At 39.5% G+C, this 24,947-nt stretch overlaps 1 protein-coding gene across 10 annotated transcripts in view; it reads left to right on the forward strand.

The window, feature by feature from the left end:
• Positions 1-24,947, forward strand: part of LOC117415650 (calcium-dependent secretion activator 2-like) — a 176,654-nt gene that overhangs the window by 121,459 nt on the left and 30,248 nt on the right. For 7 of the 10 annotated variants that reach the window (XM_059027246.1, XM_059027239.1, XM_059027242.1 and 4 more), the window contains exons 16-21: positions 62-185; positions 2,388-2,491; positions 12,868-13,024; positions 18,900-19,041; positions 19,983-20,102; positions 24,284-24,439. In XM_059027246.1, coding sequence (XP_058883229.1) covers positions 62-185; positions 2,388-2,491; positions 12,868-13,024; positions 18,900-19,041; positions 19,983-20,102; positions 24,284-24,439 — 803 coding nt within the window. The remainder of the gene's footprint in view (positions 1-61; positions 186-2,387; positions 2,492-12,867; positions 13,025-18,899; positions 19,042-19,982; positions 20,103-24,283; positions 24,440-24,947) is intronic. The other 3 variants (XM_059027245.1, XM_059027247.1, XM_059027249.1) reach the window with 1 other exon arrangement.

The following is a 24,947-nucleotide window of genomic DNA, read 5'->3' on the forward strand; positions in this document are numbered from 1 at the left end:
GTGAACTAAGAGTATTAGTAATAACAATTTAGTGTATATCAATGAATTCCTCTTTCATTAGGTTTTAATGAAGGACATTTCCACCCCTGTGCCGCCTGATGATATGAAGAAAGTGATACGCAAATGTCTTGAGAGAGCTGCTTTGATCAATTACTCCCGACTCACAGAGTACGCTAAAATAGAAGGTTTGTACTTTGTGCAGATTTAAAAATGGCCAAAAGAACCAGCTAGGTCTATTAACTGTACAGTAAAATAAAAAAAGTATTCCTTTTTCTTTCCCCTTTCCTGAAAAAACCTGAGCAATTTCAACTGCAAGTGTCTCATTAAAATCTCAGCTGGTGAACTACAGAACCTTTTCCTATTCACTAAGCTAATCTGCCTCCTGGGACCCTGCTTTAGTGGGAACCCCTACATAACACTTCCCTGTTGCATTCTTCCTAGCCCTTTATTATATGAACTCATTCTAGATTAGTTCTGCTTTTTTCTTTTCTTAAAAAAAGTTTCCAGTATAAAATTGATGGCTTGAGGGTTTAACATCAGTTGTTGATCACTAAAGGAAATATTTTCCTAAGAATTTAAAGAATTTAAAATTCTACTCTTCTCATTTAACCCTTTGCAGTCCATTTATTAAGTGCGTGTCAGGCGTGTCAGGTCCAGTTTATTTTCACACGCGCAGTTAATTTTAGACGGGCTGTTTAAAAGTATTTCTTTTCCACAGTCAAATGGGTTTAAAAGGCCCTGCATATCAACAAAGCACTCACTAGGCATTTCCAGCCCCGCCCCACCCTTTTGTTCGCTATCGCTTTCACATATGCTAATAAATAAATAATAATAATAATAATAATACTAGTCGTACATACCGATCAATCATCTCCTGATCACTCGTTTTATCACCAAACTCCTAAATAATGCGATACAAGTCATTATTTTATTACTATAACATCTCAAAAAAGCTCTGCAAATGTCCGTGATATTCTCTGTGTGCTGATTCGGTAACAGCCAGCTTGTTTCCTTATGGCTGCCCCTATCTGATGCCAAGGGCAAGTATGACTATTCATGAGATACGCCCTTTATTTTTTATTTTTTTATTCGGCTTGTCTCGGCTCCTGTCGCTCCCACTCGGCCATTGAATGGTTTTCTCGGCTTTTTCCGGAGAAAAAACGACTAGAAACCCGTTTTTTGCGTTTTTTTGATGATGTCGGACAGGGTCCAACATTGGACTGGATAGGAATAATTGCAATGTCGGACCAGGTCCGACATAGGACCGCAAAGGGTTAAATATATTAGCATAGTGAATATTTATTTTATTGTACCAATTGTGTTTTTATGTATATGCCACTCTGCTTTTTTTAAAATATTGTTTTACATTTGGCCACACTTTAGCTAAGCTTTCACTGATAAATATCCATAATCATTTACTGTGTTGCTGATTTACCAAGCGATAACAATTTAATCAGTTTAATGAAAGATTTAATGTTGTATTTTTTTTTTTATAAGGCTTTTTATAATGGCTTAGTTACATGTTTTATAACATGCTTTATAACCATTTAGCAATGTATTATTAACTGTTTACAACATGTCCTATAACTAAACTGTATATTTTTAAAGTATTTGCTCCAGCCATTTACTAACTCATAAAAAATGTACAATACTAGAATCAAACTAATATACTTTTATTCAAGAGCACTTGTTAGGGGAAGTTGTTTGGTTCCCATTATGTTACATTAACATAATAATAATAATAATAATAATAACCCATACCACATTTATTATCTAAATTACTTATTTTAAATTAAAATACAAAACCTTTTATTTCTGTTAAAATGCTGCATCCTTTTCAAAGTTGGTTTAAATATGTTATGTGAAAAAATATGTCCGTGTTTACCCTTTGAATACTCTTGATGTCTATGCTGTGAAAAAAAAGTTTGATGGACTTTATTGGCTTAAAGTCACATCTGTTTAATACAGAAACCATAGAAACCTAAGGTTGAGCACGCTCTTGACACATACAGCCTTAAGTGATGAAGTGTATATATAGTCAGTGTGAAAATGAAGTAGCACATTGCCATGTATCAGGCTGGTTTCCTAAGAAATTCATGCATTAAAAAATAGATTCTGAGCTATATGGGCAGCTGGCTCTTTGAGCTAATATATATATATATATATATATATATATATATATATATATAACATTTTTCAAAAGTATCAGGATCAGGAAATTAGAAATAAATTTTAACAAAGAAAGGATGTAGTTGTGTCAGCTGTATAAGGTCAATATTAAAAGTGAATAAATGATGTCTGTATTTTGTTTATTTATTACTTTTGGTTGATGTAATATATTTACATTTTGAAACATAACAGCCTTTTCTTTGGGAATTTGAATCTAGATACTATGAACCAAGCTGCTCCTGCTAAAAAACTAGAGGATGTTATGCGACTAGGGGAGCTGTGCATTGAAGTACTACAACAGAACGAAGAACATCATTCAGAGGTAATGAAGAGTTGCTGAGTTTACTGATCACTTTCACCACTTATATATTTCTGTCTGTCAAGTTAGGTAATTAAAGCATACAGGGGGCAGTTTTTAAAACTGTATTGAAAAATGCATATCACCATTTGATTATTTTTCAGTTCTATATGTCTTAAGAGAATGTTATATAGAGCACAAGTATGTTGATTGTCAATTCTTCTGAACATGATGTTTCCTGATCCTGTGGCTGATTAGAATAGGAAAACAGCCTTACCACAGCTGGTTGCTCCTAAAGCAGTGACTTGGCGTTTGGCATACCCAGCCAGTCGGGATAGGGGAATTAGGGTTTGGTAAAATAAAAAAAAAGCTACAAAGCTTAAGCTACAACTTGTTCTTCTTTGCAGATGTTGCGTAGGTGATTCAATCAACAAAATTGCAGTGCAGTTCAGACTTTTTTTTCCTAACACATCTGTTCAATTTGACTTCCTGTTTGTTTTTTTTTCACACTGGACATGTGTGATGTTTAATTTCTTTTGACACAAGAGACAGGTGTGATTTTATAAAGCCTCCTATTCAAATTAGCACAGATTGTAAAATAGACACGTAGGTCTCGTTGTCTGTGATAATGTTCCATGGTATTGGAACATTTTTTAAAAGATATAAATAATCCACCAGTTTCTCTGAAACATCCCTGTGGTTTTTCGCACTTATTTTCGTCAAGTTAAATAATTATTACATTGTTTAAGCTTTACTACAGTTTACAGGCGAACATTAGAGTACAGTAGCCAGCTATTATTGTAATCTCTGTTTCAATATTATAGATTTTTTTTCATCTAGTTGTAGGCAAGGGGCCCCATACGTATAAATTACATGTTTTGTATAAACCCTTTTTTTAGAAGGTTTTGATATTCTTACATTGTCTAAAAGAAGCAGTTATATATGTAAGCATTTCAGTTTGAATGATTTCATTTACCTATATCTTCAATGTTGCCCACTTTATTTGAACCTATGCATTAAAACTATGATTCCCTTTCAAGTCGAAAATAACCATCAATGTATGGGATATTGCCGTCAGGCAGTAGGGATTGGCTGAGCTGTATAGCAAAGCTGCCGATAGGCCTCTTTTGCTTCAGCCTCGTAGGATTGAGCTGGTAAGTTTTTTCTCTCTGAGAAATTATATTCACTGATTGTACTCCTTAGCCTTGAGCTTGAGAAGCTGGCTACTGCCCCTTCTCCGAGTTTATTTCAGTGTTCGCTCTGTTGAGCATTAAAAAAAAAATATATATATATATATTTTCATTTTGTGATATATATATTTTTCCTCTTGCTTTGCTTCGGCATTGCGTTCTCCTGGCGTCTTCGCGCCCGTCTTTCTTCTTATTATTATTATATTTAATATTGTTGTTGCACATTTTGGGTTTTTTGTATTGTCTATTCTTCCTGTTTTAGTGTAGAATAGAGTTTAGAGGACGCGTTGCGCATTGGCTTAGGCCGCGCAACTCCTTGCAGCCTCGGTCTTGCCTGCTGCTAGACCCAGTGTGTAGTCTGCTGTTGAAGCTACTATAAGCACCACCTGCAGATATTCATCGCGTGGTCGCTGTAGGGTTTCGCCCATATTACAGCTTTGTTACCTAGTGCTGCTGCAGTCCTTTGAAGAAAAAAAAAAGACGTTTTTTTCCCATATAGTGTATAAGGAAGACGACCACCAACGTGCACTTTCCTTTGCCCCTTACAGCAGGTAAGTATAGCACAACACCACTGTCTTTTAGACTGAGACACTGTACTAGCACCTAGCGTCTCCACTCTGTGGGTCAGCTGACGTTGCGGCGTCTGGTGCATAGCGTTTTACGCTCAGTACATGCGCTCTGGCGCTTTCGGTGTCAGCGCCTTGGCGCTTTGGTGTAGCGCTTCGGCGCCTAGTGCTTAGTGCTTCGGCACTTGGGGCTCAGTGCACGCACCTCGACGCTCGGTGCTCGGTGCCTCGGTGCACGCACCTCGACGCTCGGTGCTCGGTGCCTCGGTGCACGCACCTCGACGCTCGGTGCCTTGGTGCACGCACCTCGACGCTCAGTGCTCGGTGCACGCCGGACTTCAAAGTCCCGTTCTGGGTCACCTTGACGGAGAGGACGTTCCCGTTCTCCTCGTCGGGACAGGCGAGGCAGTGACAGGTCGAGCGTCACAGAGCTCACGTCCAAGATGTCCCAGTTTATGGACATGATGATGGGGCAGCAATCGCTGCTCATGTCCCTCGCTACAGCTCGGCCGTGGATGAACAGGTAGGGCCGGTGATCAACCAGCCGATGGTCCTACCACAACCCCTGTCCGTTCCAGTTGCGCAACAAGACGCATGGGACGTGGCTGCTATCTCTCGGGATGCATCAGAAGGGGAACCTCTCCCTGGAGAGGACAGTGTGGAGGCAGAGTTGGCGTCCCACCACTCTGAGATGGAGGTGCTGGACGTTGATGACTCCTTATGGTCACTTGTGGAGCGGGCAACTCGCCATCTGGGGATCGAATGGCCTGCCGTAGACCAACCTCGGCGGTCTCTCTTTGAGTCGCCTTCGGCGCAATCCCAGCAGTCCAGGGTGCTCCCGGCCTTCCCCGATTTTATTAAGGAAGTGCAGTCCACTTGGGGGACTCCAGTGTCCGCCCCGGCAACTTCGCGTAAGGCTTCCGCCTTTACTATGCAGGGAGCGAGCGAGGCGGGTTTGGCGTCTTTTCCACCAGTTGGCGCAGCGTTCGCAGCCTTGGTGAAGACACCAACGCTCTCCGGACTGACAAGGGATCCTGCGTGCCCTAACAAGCAGTGCAGGGTCACTGAGGTGGACCTCAAGAAGGGCTATTCGGCGGCTACAGAGGCGTTTATCAAGCTGTGCTGGTGAAAGGCCTCCCGGAGTACCCTTCGGTGTCTCTGCGTACAGAGTTGGGGAAAATTGCTCAACTCTTGGTTAAGCTAGCCCAGCTCAACGCACAGGCTCAGGGCAGGAGTATTGCGTCCCTGGTAGTGGCCAGGCGACAGCTCTGGCTCTCGCAGGCGAGAGTCCAGGAGCCTGACAAAGCTCCCTTGTTAGATGCTCCTATTACACCGGGGCACACGTTTGGCCCAGCGGTGGAGGAGATGCTGCAACGCTCGGCTAAGGCTCGAGAAGCATTGCAGCAGTTGGTTAAGATGTGGCCGCATAGGCCTTTCCAGCCCAAGCGCCCACAAGAGCATCAGTGGCGTAGGACACCACCACAGCACCAGCCGCGCCCAGGGGTACTAAGACCTCCCCGGCGAGTACAGCAGTGCGCGGCCAATTCCCAATTGGGAGACCGCAGCGCACAGGGTGGCGCCCTAGAGGAGGTAACTGCAGTGAAGGACTCGGTTCAGTCGTCTGCTCTGAATGTGGAAATACAGGCACTGCTCAGGAAGCGTGCTATTCAATAAGTAGACCCTGCTCTGATCGACCAGGGGTTCTACTCCAAGTACTTCCTGGTGCCCAAGAAGGACGGCGGGCTCCGTCCTATTTTAGATCTGCGTGTACTGAACAAATACCTGCGGGTGTTATCGTTCAAGATGCTAACGCACAGGCACATCATCCAGTCAGTCCGACACGGCGACTGGTTCACCACCGTGGACTTGACAGATGCGTACTTTCACGCTCCCCTCTGTCCAGGTCACAGGAAGTATCTGCGGTTCGCATTTCAGAGCAGGGTCTACGAGTTTTGTGTCCTGCCATTCGGCCTGTCTGTAGCTCCTCGAACCTTTTCGAAGTGTATGGATGCCATTTTAGCTCCCTTGCGGGCTCAAGGCGTCCGACTGCTGAACTATCTGGACGACTGGCTCATCTGCGCGCAGTCAAAGGAGCAGTTGGCACAGCACACAGTGATGGTTACAGACCATCTCCAGCGGCTAGGTCTGAAGGTGAATTCAGGGAGCCAACAGAACGAATTCTTGGGTCTGCATCTAGACTCAGTGTCTATGGAAGCGACCCTGTCGACACAAAGAGTTGCCTCGTTGGAACGATGTCTGTCCCTATTCAGGTTGAGAGAAACAGTCAGCATGGAGCTGTGTCAGCGCATGCTGGGGTTGATGGCTGCCGCCTCACAAGCCCTTCCCTTGGGCTTACTACACCAGAGACCACTACAGGCCTGGTTCAATGCCTTCGCGTTGCATCCGCGGAGAGACAAGCGCCGCAGGTTGAGGGTATCCCGAACCTGCTGGGAAGCGCTACGCTGGTGGAAAGTTCCTTCGAACATCCGCCAGGGCGTACGCTTGGGTCCCATCTTCCGAAGGGAAGTCATCACAACCGACGCTTCCAACCAGGGTTGGGGAGCAGTCTGGAACGGGACAGGGACACGTGGAGTGTGGTCTGGACCCTGGAGGTCAGCCCACATCAATGCTCTGGAACTCAGAGCGGTGGACCTCGCCCTTCGGCAATTCTTGCCAGTGCTTCTAGGCAAGCACGTGTTAGTGCTGTCAGACAACACCACGGTAGTGGCGTATATCAACCGCCAGGGCGGCTTGCGGTCCCCCGGTCTTCACCGGATGGTAACACGGCTGTTGCTTTGGGCACAACCGCGTTTAGCCTCTCTGCGTGTGGTTCACCTACCGGGCAGAGTCAATTACGCAGCGGATCTCCTGTCCAGAGGAGGTCCTCTTGCAGGCGAATGGCGTCTTCACCCTCGGGTGGTAGAGCGCATTTGGGAATGGTTCGGCACAGCGCAAGTCGATCTCTTCGCTTCGCCAGAGACCACGCACTGTCCCCTATGGTTCTCGGTGAAGGACCTCGACAGCCCCCTAGGAGTCGATGCACAGGCTCACGAATTGCCGCCAGGGCTCCTGTATGCATTTCCACCGATTCCGATGCTCCCCGCCTTCCTGGAGAAGGTCAGGGTAGAGCAAGCGACAGTGATTCTGATCGCTCCTCGGTGCGGAGAATATGGTTCCCGAGTCTGGTGCAGTTGTTGCACGGTCGCCCGAGGGAGCTCCCTCTGCGAGCAGACCTGTTGTCCCAAGCCCAAGGAGGGCTATGGCATCCAAACCCCAAACTCATGCAGTTATGGGCTTGGCCCCTGAGCGGGAGCGCCTGTCAGCCTTAGGGCTTTCAACGGCGGTTATATCGACCATTCAGAGTGCGCGAGCACCCTCTACTAGGTCGCAGTATGTGTATAAGTGGCAATTGTTTCAAAGTTGGTGTTTGGCTGAGGGCCATGACCCGGTCTCCTGCCCTATGGCAGTGATATTACAGTGATAAACTGCTAGATGAGGGGAAATCTCCCTCTACACTTAAAGTGTATTTAGCCGCCATATCGGCTTGCCATATACGCATTGACGGGTTATCACCAGGTTGCCATTTTCTGGCATCTCAGTTCCTGAAAGGTGCAAGACGCTTGCGGCCTGCAAGGACGACCAGTTTACCGTCATGGAGCCTTGATGTGGTTTTAGAAGCCCTTACCAAGGCACCGTTCGAGCCTCTCCACAGTGTGGATATGAAGCTCGTGTCTATGAAGACTGCGTTTTTGCTATCAGTGGTATCAGCAAAACGCGTGGGCGAGTTACATGCACTTTCGGTGCAGTCATCATGTACTCGTTTTGCAGGAGACGGTTCTAAGGTCTCCATGCGTCCTAATCCGGCCTTTTTGCCCAAGGTCATATCCCTGTTTCATATGAACCAACCAGTCGAGTTGATGGCGTTCCATCCTCCTCCTTTTTCTTCCCCAGAGGAAGAGCGGTTAGACATGCTCTGCCCTGTGCGGGCATTGAGGTGTTATATTGACCGCACAAGGACTGTGAGGCAAACAGAACAGCTGTTCATATGCCATGGTTCTAAGACTTTGGGTCAGCCGTTGTCTAAGCAACGCCTTTCCCATTGGATAGTGGATGCTATTAAGTTAGCATATGATTCTATGGGCCTTCCGCCACCAGGGCAGTTGAAGGCACATTCCACTAGGGGTATAGCAACATCCTGGGCCCTCTTTAGAGGGGTGCCGGTGTCTGACATTTGCGCTGCAGCCAGTTGGGTTACACCGCATACTTTTCGAGGTTCTACCGGTTGAATGTACTGGAATCCTCTGCTCCGTCATTTGGAGCATCTGTGTTACACTCTATGACGCCTCAGGTTGCGGACATATAAAGTGGTTGTCAATATGGTGTGACTATTCCACCTTAGGACAGGTGTCATTGCGAGCATAGACGCTGAGGCGCAGCTCCGCATGTGTGTAGATGTGTTGCCTACGCAGTTGCATTATGGCGTAAGTCTGTCCTACTGCCGAGAATCCTCCCTCGCGACAGCTTGGGTACACTGTTCCCATACGTTGATGGTTATTTTCGACTTGAAAGGGAACAATAGGTTGCGGATGCAACCCCGGTTCCCTGAAAGAGAAAATAACCATCAAGCTGCGAGGTCGCCTCGGAAGCCTTCACGGCCTGAAGCAAAAGAGGAAGTGAGTCTCCACGCACGGTGCATTGTAAGCTCCCAGGGGGGCAGGCTTACATGCCAGCTTACGCAGAGGCCTATCGGCAGCTTTGCTATACAGCTCAGCCAATCCCTACTGCCTGACGGCAATATCCCATACGTTGATGGTTATTTTCTCTTTCAGGGAACCGGGGTTGCATCCGCAACCTATCGTTCTCTTACCAAAAACCACACCTCCATCGTGTATAGGTTACAATCAGATATTCTTTCCACAGCAATGTATTTCATTCTCATTTTTTTCTATACCAAATGGCTTTTATAACATTGCATATTTTGTAATACAGTGCCTTGCGAAAGTATTCGGCCCCCTTGAACTTTGCGACCTTTTGCTACATTTCAGGCTTCAAACATAAAGATATGAAACTGTAATTTTTTGTGAAGAATCAACAACAAGTGGGACACAATCATGAAGTGGAACGAAATTTATTGGATATTTCAAACTTTTTTAACAAATAAAAAACTGAAAAATTGGGCGTGCAAAATTATTCAGCCCCCTTTACTTTCAGTGCAGCAAACTCTCTCCAGAAGTTCAGTGAGGATCTCTGAATGATCCAATGTTGACCTAAATGACTAATGATGATAAATAGAATCCACCTGTGTGTAATCAAGTCTCCGTATAAATGCACCTGCACTGTGATAGTCTCAGAGGTCCGTTTAAAGCGCAGAGAGCATCATGAAGAACAAGGAACACACCAGGCAGGTCCGAGATACTGTTGTGGAGAAGTTTAAAGCCGGATTTGGATACAAAAAGATTTCCCAAGCTTTAAACATCCCAAGGAGCACTGTGCAAGCGATAATATTGAAATGGAAGGAGTATCAGACCACTGCAAATCTACCAAGACCTGGCCGTCCCTCTAAACTTTCAGCTCATACAAGGAGAAGACTGATCAGAGATGCAGCCAAGAGGCCCATGATCACTCTGGATGAACTGCAGAGATCTACAGCTGAGGTGGGAGACTCTGTCCATAGGACAACAATCAGTCGTATACTGCACAAATCTGGCCTTTATGGAAGAGTGGCAAGAAGAAAGCCATTTCTTAAAGATATCCATAAAAAGTGTCGTTTACAGTTTGCCACAAGCCACCTGGGAGACACACCAAACATGTGGAAGAAGGTGCTCTGGTCAGATGAAACCAAAATCGAACTTTTTGGCAACAATGCAAAACGTTATGTTTGGTGTAAAAGCAACACAGCTCATCACCCTGAACACACCATCCCCACTGTCAAACATGGTGGTGGCAGCATCATGGTTTGGGCCTGCTTTTCTTCAGCAGGGACAGGGAAGATGGTTAAAATTGATGGGAAGATGGATGGAGCCAAATACAGGACCATTCTGGAAGAAAACCTGATGGAGTCTGCAAAAGACCTGAGACTGGGACGGAGATTTGTCTTCCACAAGACAATGATCCAAAACATAAAGCAAAATCTACAATGGAATGGTTCACAAATAAACATATCCAGGTGTTAGAATGGCCAAGTCAAAGTCCAGACCTGTATCCAATCGAGAATCTGTGGAAAGAACTGAAAACTGCTGTTCACAAATGCTCTCCATCCAACCTCACTGAGCTCGAGCTGTTTTGCAAGGAGGAATGGGCAAAAATTTCCGTCTCTCGATGTGCAAAACTGATAGAGACATACCCCAAGCGACTTACAGCTGTAATCGCAGCAAAAGGTGGCGCTACAAAGTATTAACTTAAGGGGGCTGAATAATTTTGCACGCCCAATTTTTCAGTTTTTTATTTGTTAAAAAAGTTTGAAATATCCAATAAATTTCATTCCACTTCATGATTGTGTCCCACTTGTTGATTCTTCACAAAAAATTACAGTTTCATATCTTTATGTTTGAAGCCTGAAATGTGGCAAAAGGTCGCAAAGTTCAAGGGGGCCGAATACTTTCGCAAGGCACTGTAAATGCTATAGAGTAAATTACAGGTATAAGTAAGTTTTGAACTGAAACTCGAAATACATAACACTACAAATTATTTATTTATTTATTTATTTATTTATTTATTTATATACATATGGGCCCCTAGATGTTTTACTGCTTGTCACTATTTAAAGGGAAGAGGACAGATTGACAGTATTACATGATGATCTGTAATGTTTTTTTGTATTTCTTTTCCTCAAAATAAACACATGGATTCATGCAGGGAAGAGAGGTATGTTCTGCTGCTGTTACGTTCAGTGACATGACATTCTTGCCATCCTGTTAAGTGTGAACTGCCTGAAAGTGCCATTCCAGTGATTTTCTGTTTAGTAACATTCATTATAAACCTATATTGCAGTCTGAAGCTTCAAAAAACACAACAGGCTGTGTTCAGCTCCAACAAGCACCCGGCAACAACCTATTTATACAATACATTTCAAGGAGGGGTTTCAAAAGAAAAAATAAAAGCACTTTACTTTCACTAACAGACTGTTGTCAGGATGGAATAATAGCTATAAATATGGTTTGAGAAGGTCTTACCACTAACATGTTTATATATGCTGATTTTATATATTCAGATATTAATGTCAGATAAAGTATTAAGTAATTTTCCCTAAGGCCCTGACAGCAAATGAAATGACAATGAACGTTACTTAAAAAATAATGTTTTTGTGAATAAAGTGCTGTTTTATGAATTTCAAACACTTTACAAATACAATTGATCAGTATTTTTTTGCACAGACATTAAATTACTGTGGTTACTTACAGGAAGAGGTTTTCTTCGTTTTGCTTTCATTGTTGTGCTCCTTTCCGGGTGTGTGTACTGGTCCTTTACAACATACTCAGTCTCTCTGATGGGCAGTAGATTTGCATATGAAGTGACAAACAAGAGGAAAACAATAAAACAATTTAATTACAGCATTTTGGGGTTCTGTGACAGCAGTTTTATTTTTCTTTTCAGTTTGTATTACCAATATAAATGCTAATGCATACAAAAAACAAGTACAATTGCGTTAAGAAATGTCTGAGTATAAATTTACCTCATTTAGCAGGAGTATAATTTACGTATTTTAAGATGAAAATAAGTTGGTTGCAGTATATTGGGTAAGAAAAAGTTTCCTTACAGACAATTGCAATTGCTTTTATCTTATTTGCCTATTCTCTACTATTAGTATTTTGCACCATTAGCTTGCATGAAATCTATCACTGCTTCAGTGCTGTTTCTGTAACCCACCCCCCACTTCCACTGCCCACTATTTACAATGGTTGATTTCTCCCTGTATGAACTCTACCACAAACTCTATGAAGATGTAAATAGCTGTTAATCCTAAAGGGCCGACTGGAGGATCTGTTTGTGTGCAGAGTCTTCCGGGAAAACAGTCAAGGAAATAGCTTCTTCTGGCCTGTCCATTGTTATGAGAAAATGTATTTACTGGTCAACACTTCAGGCAAAAAAAAAAAAGTGTGTTAGATCTCAGTCACAGATTTCACAAAGTCCAAGTGAAAGGTAATTGAGTTTAAAAAAAGAAAAAAAGAAATTCAAGTCAGTAAAGGAATTAAAGGGATACTTTTTCTTATCTGTTTAATATCTTACTAGTGTATGTGTTTAGTACAATTCTTTTTTTCGTTTTTTCTGCTTAGATCATTCTTTACCAGGCTTACTAACTAATGACCCTTTTCAACCACTGGGCATTTCTGAAAAGACCCCTAAAGGATGAATTTCTGAAGTGAAGTGGTATTATAAATTAAATGATCTAATCAGAAACAACAATTGAGAATTGTAGAGCATGCATAATATTATATTAAATAGGTAATGCTTGTGTATGCTTATCAGTTGAAGGAGCCCCATGGAGATAGCGTATCGTTGAGTAGAAGACTAGTTTGTTTCCTCGGCTTGCAGATTTGTGCTTGTAGATTGCAGACTGTTTACAGTGGACGGCTTGTTTTAAGGATTCTGTCCATACTGTTTACGCTTTAGTTGGTTAAGATCATTTTTTCATGCTCCTCTTTAGGCCTTTGCTTGGTGGCCAGAAATAATGGCTGAACACGCAGAGATATTTTGGTCCTTATATGCTGTTGACATGGGTGCCTCGCTTGAGGCACAGCCTCAAGACTCCTGGGATAGTTTTCCACTTTTCCAGCTTCTCAATAACTACCTAAGAAATGACAGTAAGTAACCTTTCTTTCAGTAGCTGTTTATTTAAATCATAATATCATTTTAATGTAAATCAGTTCAAAAGTTTCAAATGTATTTTACTTAATCATTATCGTACAACAGATGGTGTGATGTGCTGAACTATCACAATGACTGGGGGCATTGCAAGGCCCCAAACAATTTTGAAACAGTTTTTTGCATGTCCAAGTGCCATCTGGGGTGTTTTGTTATCTGCATATAAGTGATGCAGTTTTACAGAAATGATAATAAACTGTTCAGAATATAGTATCCAAAATAACGTACAATATGTGATCCATCTGCAACATAATATTAGAAACCATAACTAATCCTGCAACATTGTGGCCAATGGCTTAAACTAGAAACCATTTTTTTTTAAGGAAATGTAAATAACATTCTTAATGCTTCAGTCGCTCAGCTATTTTTACAGCACTGATTGTGCTCCCACTGTTCTTACAGCATAGTACCATCTTTTTGTTATTTAATTTTTTTTTTTATATCCATACATGTTTGGGTATTTCTTCAGACAGAGATGACTGCATCTTTATACATTTGTGTTTAAACAGCAAACACATTTTTTCTTTTCAGGTTAAAGCATTTGTTCTCCAAAAAGCTTGTTTAAACAGGTTGAAAAACGCATTTTGAACTACGAGATTTTAACACTGTAAATTGTATGTCATCGAGGTCTGCAGCTCAGAAAGTGATTGTGTTTCATACTGGCTGAGATTCCTGGTACTGTGATTTTAATTAATTAGAAGCAGTTCGAGCTGACTGAACTATTTACAACATTTTTCTATTGCATAATTACTAAAGTGGGCTATGTAAAGAAGATAAAAGCATGCTTTAATTACAGTTAATTAACAATGTATTTGTTCATAACAAGCAATTATCACACTGGTTTTAAATGCCATAACAGGATGTAATTGGTTTTTAAAACTATAAAATAAAAAAATGAAATTATCATTTAGCTTTAACTTTTTAGTACTTTACTTTTCCCTGAGGGGATACATATCACTGACGACAGAGATACAGACACATATTTAAGTATATCACACTTACATATGTAGCAATAGTGTGAGAAAATTTCATTCAATTGTGATACAAATGTCTGCGGTATAGACCGTCGCACAAACTGTTACATTTATCAGAATCTACATTATTTGACCAACACATCTTGGTTTAACTTCATTGAAACATGTATTAATCTTTGCCATGAAACGTGTTTACTGAGCGTTTTTTCTCTTGAACACCATGGAAACTCAGTTTTGCATTTGGTAACAACATGTCTTTAAAACATTGAAATATTTTTGCATGTGTCCAAGTGCCATCTGGGGTGTTCTGTCAATATAGAATATAGAGTATAGAATAGTGTTTTCCGCACATAATACTTAATGCGTTGAGTTTTAAAACATGTAAATAACATTGTATCCAAGATGAGGGGGCTTCATTGGTAATTTGTCAAATCAGAATTTACAATATGTGATCCATCTGCAAGTTAATACTGGAGACCATAGCTAATCCAGCAGCACTGTGGCCGATGGCTTGGAACAAAGTTCATCATATCCATGTTAAAGATACAGGTACACATTAGCTCATGCCTTCAGTTGTTTTGTTTTCTGGGAGAAAGCCAGGTTGTTCAGGTGCTAGAAGTTTGTTTTTGTTTCAGGAAGTACTTAATTGTGACTCAACACGTTTACTAAGAATGGTAACCACATAATTAGAGTCACCATAACCCTTTCACAGCATACAGTATGCTATTTATGTATGTATTGGAATACAGATTACTTTAGAATATCAAGTGAATAAGTGTGTTGTAGGGTTTTAGGATAATAACAAGATCCAGGACAATCAGATCTAGCAGATTTTAGCAACTAAAGTAGACAACCAAGAAAAAACAATATGTTGTGTGTGTGTGTGCGTGTTTTTTATTTATTTATTTAGATTGCTTGTGGCCTGATTTAATATATCATGAGAATTGAGTGTCACAAGATTGGCGTCACTGGCGTTGTCAACAGCAAGCACCTCATCAAACACATTTGTTGTCTTAATAAATTATTGATTAATACAGTTAATGATCCTCCTTTTCGATCTTGTGTCCCTGCATGCAAGTGTGAATGCCACAAAAAATGAGTCAGTTACCCTATAATTAGTTTTACAAATGGTTGTTGCTTTACAGATCAATTTGTTGAATGTATGTATGTTAAATGTAGTTTATGGACACTGACAGTATGAAGAGCTACATAAATGTACAATGATCAATTGCACACCTATATGTACTTCATTAACTGAAGACAATAATTAAAAAAAAATAACGTGGAAGCAATTTATTGTATACTATGGATATTCAGAAAAATAGGTTAATGACTATTTCATATCTAAGAACATATCACTGGTGGGGAGGCTGCCTGTGGTTTGTATAACTTGCATTATTATTCAAGTAAAGTACATGGGTAGTAATTGAAGTAAATATGATGTCTTTTGATCTAAATCTTTGGATTTTCACTTTTAAATATTTTTTTGTGTCTGTTACAATCATAACAATTTCAATTGCCTTATAAACAAACAGGGAATGTCAATGAAACAATTTAATTTAAAATTACAAGGCCTCATAGCAATTATAGTGTTGTTTTAGTGTTTTTTTTGTTTGTTTAATACTGGGACATAAATGGCAATCCTAACAAACCAGTTATAGTTTTAATAAATACTGTGGCAGGGCAGAGCCCTTCCTGTAAATAAAGTGTTGAGGTCATGTGTTTTGGTGGTGGTTGGCAGGGATGTCCTTGCCAAATACATGTGAGAATGTGGCTGTTCCCAAATTATATAATTGGTGCAGCCACATGATATAAAAAGGGAGCTTCCATTAGAGAGAGGACTGCTGGGGAGCTCGTAACAAGAGGAAATACTGTGTGTATTCTTGAGTATATGTGAGTTCTTGAGTATATGTGTTGTGACCAGTAAACACCTTAGCTGTCCAGTTTAGTTAAAGAAAATCAGTGAAGGCTTTGCCTAGCCTGGTAAATTAAAGGAGTGGTTTTGTTGGGAAAACAGCTTAGCCATCCCAACCCTTTAGTTAAGGAAAAACAAGTTTAGTTAGTGCTCCCAACTGGATGGCTTTTGTTTTGTTTTGTTTGTTTTTGTGCTACTGTGTGTGAATAATAAAAGTGCTTAAACTTACAGTTTCTGTGTCTGGGTCACCTATTTAAAGGGTGCCAACCCAGCCTTGACTGGGGGCAATATCACAATACATATAAGCCTACAGTACAAAAAGTACTGTATTTAATTTGTAACCTTCACTTACTGATGTAATGCCACTATAATATCTAGAATCATAACTACAGTATCTAGGGCTACTATGGATAATGTTTATATAATAACTAGATAATAATGAGATAAGAAGAAACCTGGAATTTTGCTTACTGTTAATATTTCAGAGACTCGCGCACACACACGATGTTGGCTCTCACAAAGTTTCTTTCTTTTAATGATTTAAACTGTGATGCTGTTTTATGCACCACCATTTAGATCAATTGAATAGACCCCTATGTTTGTAATGATACAGTACTTAACAAACTATTGTTTTTTTGTTCTGAATACTGTTTACAAACCAAATTTCATCTAAAAAAAAAATCAAATGAGAAAAACAAAGAAACAGCCTTGGGAGGATAAAAAGGCTAGTGTTAATAATTAACAAGGAGAGTGAAGTGGAGTCAAATTAGTCATAATAGAGCCCAGGGTGACTGCTAAAGTCAACTCTCATTATCGAAAAAATCCCTAATTAGGAAATGAAAATGTGAAAATCCCATTGGGAAGCTCAACTCAATGTGTGTATATATATATATATATATAATATTATATATATATATATACTTTATTCCTGATAGAAATCTGATGCCACGCAAACAAAAAAATAAAGCTCATCTCAGGGTTTACAATATAGCATTATAGAGGGCATTCTAACATTATACTGTTGGAAGCCATTGATAATAACTCAAACAGCTGCTAAATACATATTTGAGACGCACATGTAATGAGATGTGGTGAAATGGTACAGCCCTACCCATATTTTAATATTTGGAGGCACATAGAAATAATTTATTTGTATGAAAGAAGTTCATTATAATTGTACTGAAGCTAGTGTTGATAATACTGTAACCCTGCAGATCCTTGGTTACTTTAAGTTAAAGGGATGTTCTCCCTTAGTGGATGAAAGTAGAACTTGAAGTGTGCTCCACTGATTAAGCTGGTGCAGGCAGTGGACCCAGGAGGAGGTCTTGACGGGGAGTGGTTGAGGTGAACTTGTGTGGATGCTCCACGGAATTTATTTTTAGGTTGTTGCAGTGATGTTGAATGAGTCCTTGGAAACAGGATAACACAAAGAGCATTGTTTGTAAAGAGATTTGAAATACTATAAAACTGATGCTGAGATGGATTTCAACTGGGATCCTTTGGATGCTCTTTACATGGGACTAATGAGACTAACTCAATCTGCCACCAAAACTCCTGCTTGTTTTCTTTTTAGTGGGAGTGCCATTTACAAATCACAACTCCTATCTTTGCAATTTAAATCATTTAGTACAGTTGCCCCTAAAGGAAAATTAAAATCGTCTTCATTGAGCCTAGCCATTCTTTTTTTTTTACTTTTCTACTGTATTTGTTTCTTCTCTGTTTCTTGTGGTTCCTATTTCACAAAAGGGCTAAATTCCCAAAGCTCTTTCCTCCAAACCGTCATTAGCACAATTTTTCTCAGTAAGGAAAAACGCACAGCAGAAAGTTTCTAAACCAGAAATGAACAACTAAGACATTTAATTGAATTGCATGTGAGCAATATCAAGTTGTTTCATGTTTGTTTTAGAATTGTAGGTGGTGTTTTTTTCCTTTCAGAAAAAAAATAAATAAAATGACGATTTGTAAATAGCTTTGAGAATTTAGCTATATCTTCTGAAAATTAACTTCAGGCAAAGCCAACATGAGATAATTTACAGAAAACATTCATAAATGCTACCAACACATACACTGCTTTTAGGGATCTCTTAACCCAGTAATGTCTAAGTTTACCCTTTCTTTGGTGCAAAATTTGAAAAGCCTTACAATTAAAAATGTGTCTTTTGCTAGTCACTCAAGGACATGTCTTCTTTTAAACCAGTTCATGCATGTAACTCAACAATAATTGATTATTTCAGTGCCTTGTTTTCTTTGATCTATGTTAATGTTTTGTCTCGACTTTGTCATGCTGAGTGCTGCTGGTCAAATAAAGACTAATAAAAAAGCTGGCTTATCCCACATTTATCGTAATTTAAACTCTTCCCACATCTGATTTATAGTTCCTACTAAAAAATCTATCTATGACCTTGCTCCTTCACGTTTGTCTGATATTGTTCCTTTATACTCCTGACCATTCATTGTATTCTGAGAAAGGAGGTCTGCTGCAGCCTCCCACACTCTGCTTAAAAGAGTTTTCTGTTCTACACCCAAATCTTGCAATGCAACAGTTTATCATGTATTATAGGTTATGGATTGGTTGTTTATGCTGGAAATGCATTTTCTTTACTTCATTCATTCAACTAATTATTGTATGATTACACTTTTTTGGAAGAATCATACATACCTATAGTACATAACAGCATGTCAGGTGTTATTTCCATGATGATTTGTTCATGTAATTTTATTTGCAGGGCTTTAAGATGTTTTAAAAGGCTCTATACCAACGTGCAATTGTTTTCCATTGCACTGTACTAATGTATAGTTCTCTTCGCTGTATTAGCTGACCAAAACCCTTTGAATTGTTTCATGCGGCTTGATACAATGGGGGTTGTATGCAAGTATTTTGGATAGCATTTAATTGTGTGTTCCTTCTTTCTTGTTCCCTGACAGCTCTCCTCTGCAATGGGAAGTTTCATAAGCACTTGCAAGATTATTTTATCCCCCTGGTTATCCGCTACATTGATCTAATGGAGTCTTCTATTGCCCAGTCTATTCACAGAGGATTTGAACAGGAAACATGGCAGCCAGTCAAGTAAGCAGTTTTAGAAGGCTTGAAGGCTTGAAAATCTTCTGCTTTTGCAAATGCCCCTAATTCTATTATTGCACAAAATCTAACATAATGTTCCAACTCCTGTAGATTAAAAAAAAAAAAAAAAAAAAGTTTGCGTGAAAGCTTTTTTTTTTTTTTTTTTTAAATCAGAGCACTAATATGCGTGTGTGACAGGGATGGCTGTAGTGCTGACACCAGGCCAGAATGCAGGAAGAAAAACAAACAGTACTGCAGGGCAAAAGACGCGGTGTGCGTCATTTATTTAAATAGCGAAAATAAATAAAATATTCAAACAAAAACACTTGCTCACAGAGCAAAATAAAGGTTTTAAATAAAACAAATCACAAACACAAAAAAAAAACATATAGGTCAGGCTGGGCAATCGCCTTCACTGTTGCTATATTTAGATTTATTTTTAAGCTGTTCTCACTCTGTTCTTCCTCTCAAACACCCATCCAGATTGCAGAGAGCTGCAGGCTTTTATGCAGGTGACCATCTCCCGATTAGCAATAAATTAAACAATTAATAGGGAGATGGCCACCTTCTGCACAAGGTTTTTAATTGTGGATGGGGCTTCCCATCCACACTATCAAACAAAAGCTACGGCTTCTTGTCGTCATTATATAATAAATACACAAATAAACAATAAAAAAACACTGAAGGAGGGCACCTTGCTCGTCCTATGTAATAATACATAAATCATAAAACACAAATACAAAATAACTCAAATAAGACACAGGGGCGGAGGGGGAGACCCCATTCTAAAAATAAATAAACAATCATGCACAGGGCCCCTCGCCCTGTTACAGCATGCAATAGGCATTCTTTTTTTATTTTCTTTAATGGACATAGACTTTTACTAATGGGCTTTCACCCCTTTTCTAATCAAGATATATCTTGATATGCTGTTTGTTCCCATGCAGGACTATTACCAACAATCTCCCAAATGTGCCTCTACCAAAGGTTCCAGGTCTACCCCTTAATCTTCCTCAAATACCTAGCTTTTCTGCACCATCCTGGATGGCTCCTATATATACTAACACGTGTGTATTTCTCAGCATTGAAGAGTCCTTTATTTGCATGAATGAAATGAGCATGACCTGTCCTGTGGTGTTTTGAGTAATGGTTTTGTTCCGTGTGTACAGTGCGTGTTTATTTTGTTGTCAACTTTTAATTCTACCTCTTTTCTTCCACATAGATAAACTTCTCTTCCCAGCCTTGTGATCATGGCACCTAATTACAATGTCAGTCTACCCTACTTGTTACACAAGAATTTAAAGTTAGCTGCAAATGCATCCTGAAGCATTGAAAAACATCCTTTTAATTTCCTGATAATCCATATGACCCAAGCCCCTGAGAAAATAGGACCAAAAAAACCCTGCAAAAATAGGATGATAGAATTTAATCTTCCTCCACCCTCCTCCAGTAACACTGATTGGTTCTCAAAGGACAAATACATTTCTCATTGGCTCAGTTACTTGCCTATACTCAGTTTTCATAAACATTTGAATATGTCACACTTAAGTTTACATTTATTTAGGGAACCTATTTTTCAATTGTTTTCTTGTTTTTTAGTACTTGGTACGAAGTACTTCCCTTCCATTGAATACCATGCATCCACATTGACTGAAGCCTTGACTCCTTATCCCTTACTCCCTTAATTTATGGTGAACATTTTCTTATATACCAAAGGATGATCACATGCTTTGTCCATAATTTCAATGTCAATGTCTCAATTTTCACTGTATTTAAAATCTTCTAAACACAACAATTTAATCCCCCCATTGGGATTCAGGAATGAATATATAACTCCCAGTGGTTAGTGTGGAGGGAAAGAGCTAAAAGACCTGTTTTTCTTGTAAAAGTAAAGGATGGTATTTATGAAATGGCATTATGCATTTTTTTCTCCCGATTGCCAGTCCTATTTACTTTTTTACCCATTAGTCTTTCACTAAAATTGTGATTGTGTTATTTGTGTTTGCTGCTAGTGATTAATGATTCATTGCGTGGTACCTCTGTAACATTGTCATGCTAATTACAGTACATGGATGCATACAGTATGCATATGGTAGGTACTTCAATATATAAATGGAAGTGTTAACCCTATATTATTCCTAGATCATTTGTGATAGTGTTAACATGCTAAAGCACAGCAAACTACTGTAGAAACAATGGGGGAATTCAGTCTTGCTGGCTGTTTGTGATTGGTAAGTCATGTTGGTAGGCTGACATCGGTCATCAGAGTATATCAGCTAAGGCAAAACAAAAGGAAAATGGTCGTCAACAGATGGTTGGCGAGACTTGTCAAGTCCAGCAACTTGTTGAGTCTGTGCCACATTGTGTCAGGGTGTAATCAGTACAAACAGCGGCCCAACCAGGTCCTAGTACAGTTGTTGTATGTTAAAGAAGACATTAATATTGATCATATATGATGTGTTTAATATAATTGAATGTCAGGATCAATAACTTTACTTACTTAATTTACTAAATTAATTAGACTTTAATTTTAAATTAATTAGACTTTGAGCAGTTACTTTCCTTAAACCAAGCTGTAAGTTTTAGCAACTTGGCGAAATTTGGAATAATGCCATTCTGTCATTGAATTAATATATATATTTTTAAGTAAAGTAGTACAGACGCTCCCCTGGTTACGCAAGACCCGACTTACGCAAATTCGACCTTACACAAAAAGTTCCATAAGAAATAAATAAAATTTTCGAGTTGTGAAAAATATTGCTTAGCGTACGGACATGCAAAGTAGTGCAGTGTGTGGAGGTATACAGCAGTAGCATCTCCTACAAGGGAAGGCTTTGCGCTCTCACAGCCCCTCAGTCTCGTGTTCTTATTGTTTCCGATCAGATACTCATGGCATCGTGTTATTTCAGTGATACTGTATTTCTGTTATTTCACCCTATTATTTCACTCAAATCATGACTGGAAAGCTACCAAGTGATAGCAAGAGTGCAGGACTAGTTCGTAAGCGAAAAAAGATTGATATACGTATCTGATATATATTCATATATGTGTGGTTTATTCTCCTTTTTCAAAGCACTTTTTTTTAAAACACTGATTAACAGTGGAGTAGTGGTTAGGGCTCTGGACTCTTGACCGGAGGGTCGTGGGTTCAATCCCAGGTGGGGGACACTGCTGCTGTACCCTTGAGCAAGGTACTTTACCTAGATTGCTCCAGTAAAAACCCAACTGTATAAATGGGTAATTGTATGTAAAAATAATGTGATATCGTGTAACAATTGTAAGTCGCCCTGGATAAGGGCATCTGCTAAGAAATTAATAATAATAACAGTCTTTGAAGTTGGGGGAATATTGCCCATTACTGTTCTTTTCTCCTATTTCTGCTTGCGATTATTTCATTTTTAACCTTTAGATTATGTGGAATACGTTTAGCTGATTTGTTGTAAGTGTAACTTTTGTTCATAAGGAAAAAAAATGTTTTCGGTATGTTGTATAATCAGTGATCAAGTGCATATATATATATTTTTTTTAATCAATATTTTATATAAGTTTGAAATTATTCTAAAGCTATCAAAAAGCAATGGAAGTGAAAATGCAAAAACTACAGTAAAGGTATTGACTTTTATTCACATTGATCCTGATCCAATTTTGTGCAATCATTAAAAAACAAAAAACAAAAATTGATTCAAAGACAGTTATACATAGGGGAGTTCAACAGACCTCTGTCTACGACATCTGATTTAAAAATATTTTTGGATAGTCAGGTACCAATGTATGGCAAATATGCAGTATTTGACAAAGACTTATGAAAATGCTTGGATTGTTTAGCACAAGAAGATATTTAACTGTAAATCGCTGTCTTTAAAACACCTTCATATTCCAATGTAAAGTATAAAAATGACATTAAAGTTGATAATGTTAATAAGAGGTAAGAAATAATTTGAAAAGCTTGCATGCCTATGTTTCAAGTAGCTTGTTTGTTCATTTGTATTCTGTAAGCTAAGTCTTCTAGGTTAAGGCTATTTCAAATTTCAGAAACATATTGGGTGATAGATCTTCACAGTGTTTTGCAGTTCTTTAATCCATTGGGAACTATGCTCAAAGGATATCCAGGCAAGCCTAGAGAGCTCTGTGAATTATTGGCAGGGACAGATAAAGGGAAGGTAAGGGGGGAGTGGAGACTTGAGGCACCTTGTTGAGGAAAAAGCCTTTTAATTAGCCAGGATGGGAGTTATTATTGCACTGGCTTAATTACACTGTATCTTTCCAAGCAATTTTTATTATGTTACATTGGAGAACCTAACAGTCTTTTAAAGGCTAAAGACAGGCCTTTTTTTGGTTTCTATTTGCGTTTTGCTGTACATTTTGTTAAATGTGCTGCTTAGAGCATTTTTAACCCACACAGTGCATTTTTTTGTAAAGTAGGCTGGGAGGTCCATCTCTTTTGTGCTGTATATATTTGTATCGACATAGTTAAAGCCACATCATTTTCATTGAATCTAGATAAATAATAATACAGCATGTAAGATCCTTTAAAATGTTGTTTATCCTCTAATGAAAAAAGCACATTTGAACTTGGGAGGAGCGATGTCTGTATGCAAGAGAAAATAACCTTTCAAGTTTCAGGTGGTCAGATAGCACAGGGAGAAACATAAAATGTCATATTAGTTATTACTGAAAAATGGTTTTGGTGTTTCCCTGCCTCCCTCTAATGAATGCTAGCCTGAGTGTTTTGACTCTGTAAGAAGCATGTGTCACGGAGCCATGCTGATTGAGGATTCTCGCTTCAGATGTGATGCACAAGTGGGCAGCCATCTGCTTTTACACCTCCGATATCTCAAGGCATGTGTTAAGGAGGAGTAGGGTCAGCTGAGAAGCTTTAACTCCCCAACCCTAAACAAGAGATCAGGATCTCTGTGGAAGTAAAGGCATATATTCAGAGAGATAACATGCAGGATACTATGATACTTAAAATGAGAAAAAACAGTCAATTGTGAACAATTAAATGATGAAGACATTCATGACATATGTTACATTGCATAATTCTTGTTTTGTTGGATAGATTGTACAGTGTTACTGTTGTCTTTGTGGTAGTATTGTATGTTACTGTGTGAGAGACTCTAGATCATTCATTTGTCTGAGGATATGCTATTTTAGCATGATTGTATTATTTATTTATGAAAAAAAGTAACTTTAAAAAATGTGTGATTATTTATTTTATTTCTCTATTTTATTTTATTGTATTTTTTAGCAATGGATCAACCACATCAGAAGACCTGTTCTGGAAGCTGGATGCGCTGCAGATGTTTGTCTGTGACTTGCACTGGCCCGAGCCTGAATTAGCCCAACATTTAGAGCAAAGGCTCAAACTGATGGCCAGTGACATGGTGGAGGCCTCTGTTAAAAGGTCAGACAATATACTCTATATATATATATATATATATATATATATATATATATATATATATATATATATATATATATATATATACAGTGCCTTGCGAAAGTATTCGGCCCCCTTGAACTTTGCGACCTTTTGCCACATTTCAGGCTTCAAACATAAAGATATGAAACTGTAATTGTTTGTGAAGAATCAACAACAAGTGGGACACAATCATGAAGTGGAACGAAATTTATTGGATATTTCAAACTTTTTTAACAAATAAAAAACTGAAAAATTGGGCGTGCAAAATTATTCAGCCCCCTTAAGTTAATACTTTGTAGCGCCACCTTTTGCTGCGATTACAGCTGTAAGTCGCTTGGGGTATGTCTCTATCAGTTTTGCACATCGAGAGACGGAAATTTTTGCCCATTCCTCCTTGCAAAACAGCTCGAGCTCAGTGAGGTTGGATGGAGAGCATTTGTGAACAGCAGTTTTCAGTTCTTTCCACAGATTCTCGGTTGGATTCAGGTCT

This window comes from Acipenser ruthenus, chromosome 7, assembly GCF_902713425.1.
Source record: "Acipenser ruthenus chromosome 7, fAciRut3.2 maternal haplotype, whole genome shotgun sequence".
NCBI classification, from domain to species: Eukaryota; Metazoa; Chordata; class Actinopteri; order Acipenseriformes; family Acipenseridae; genus Acipenser; species Acipenser ruthenus.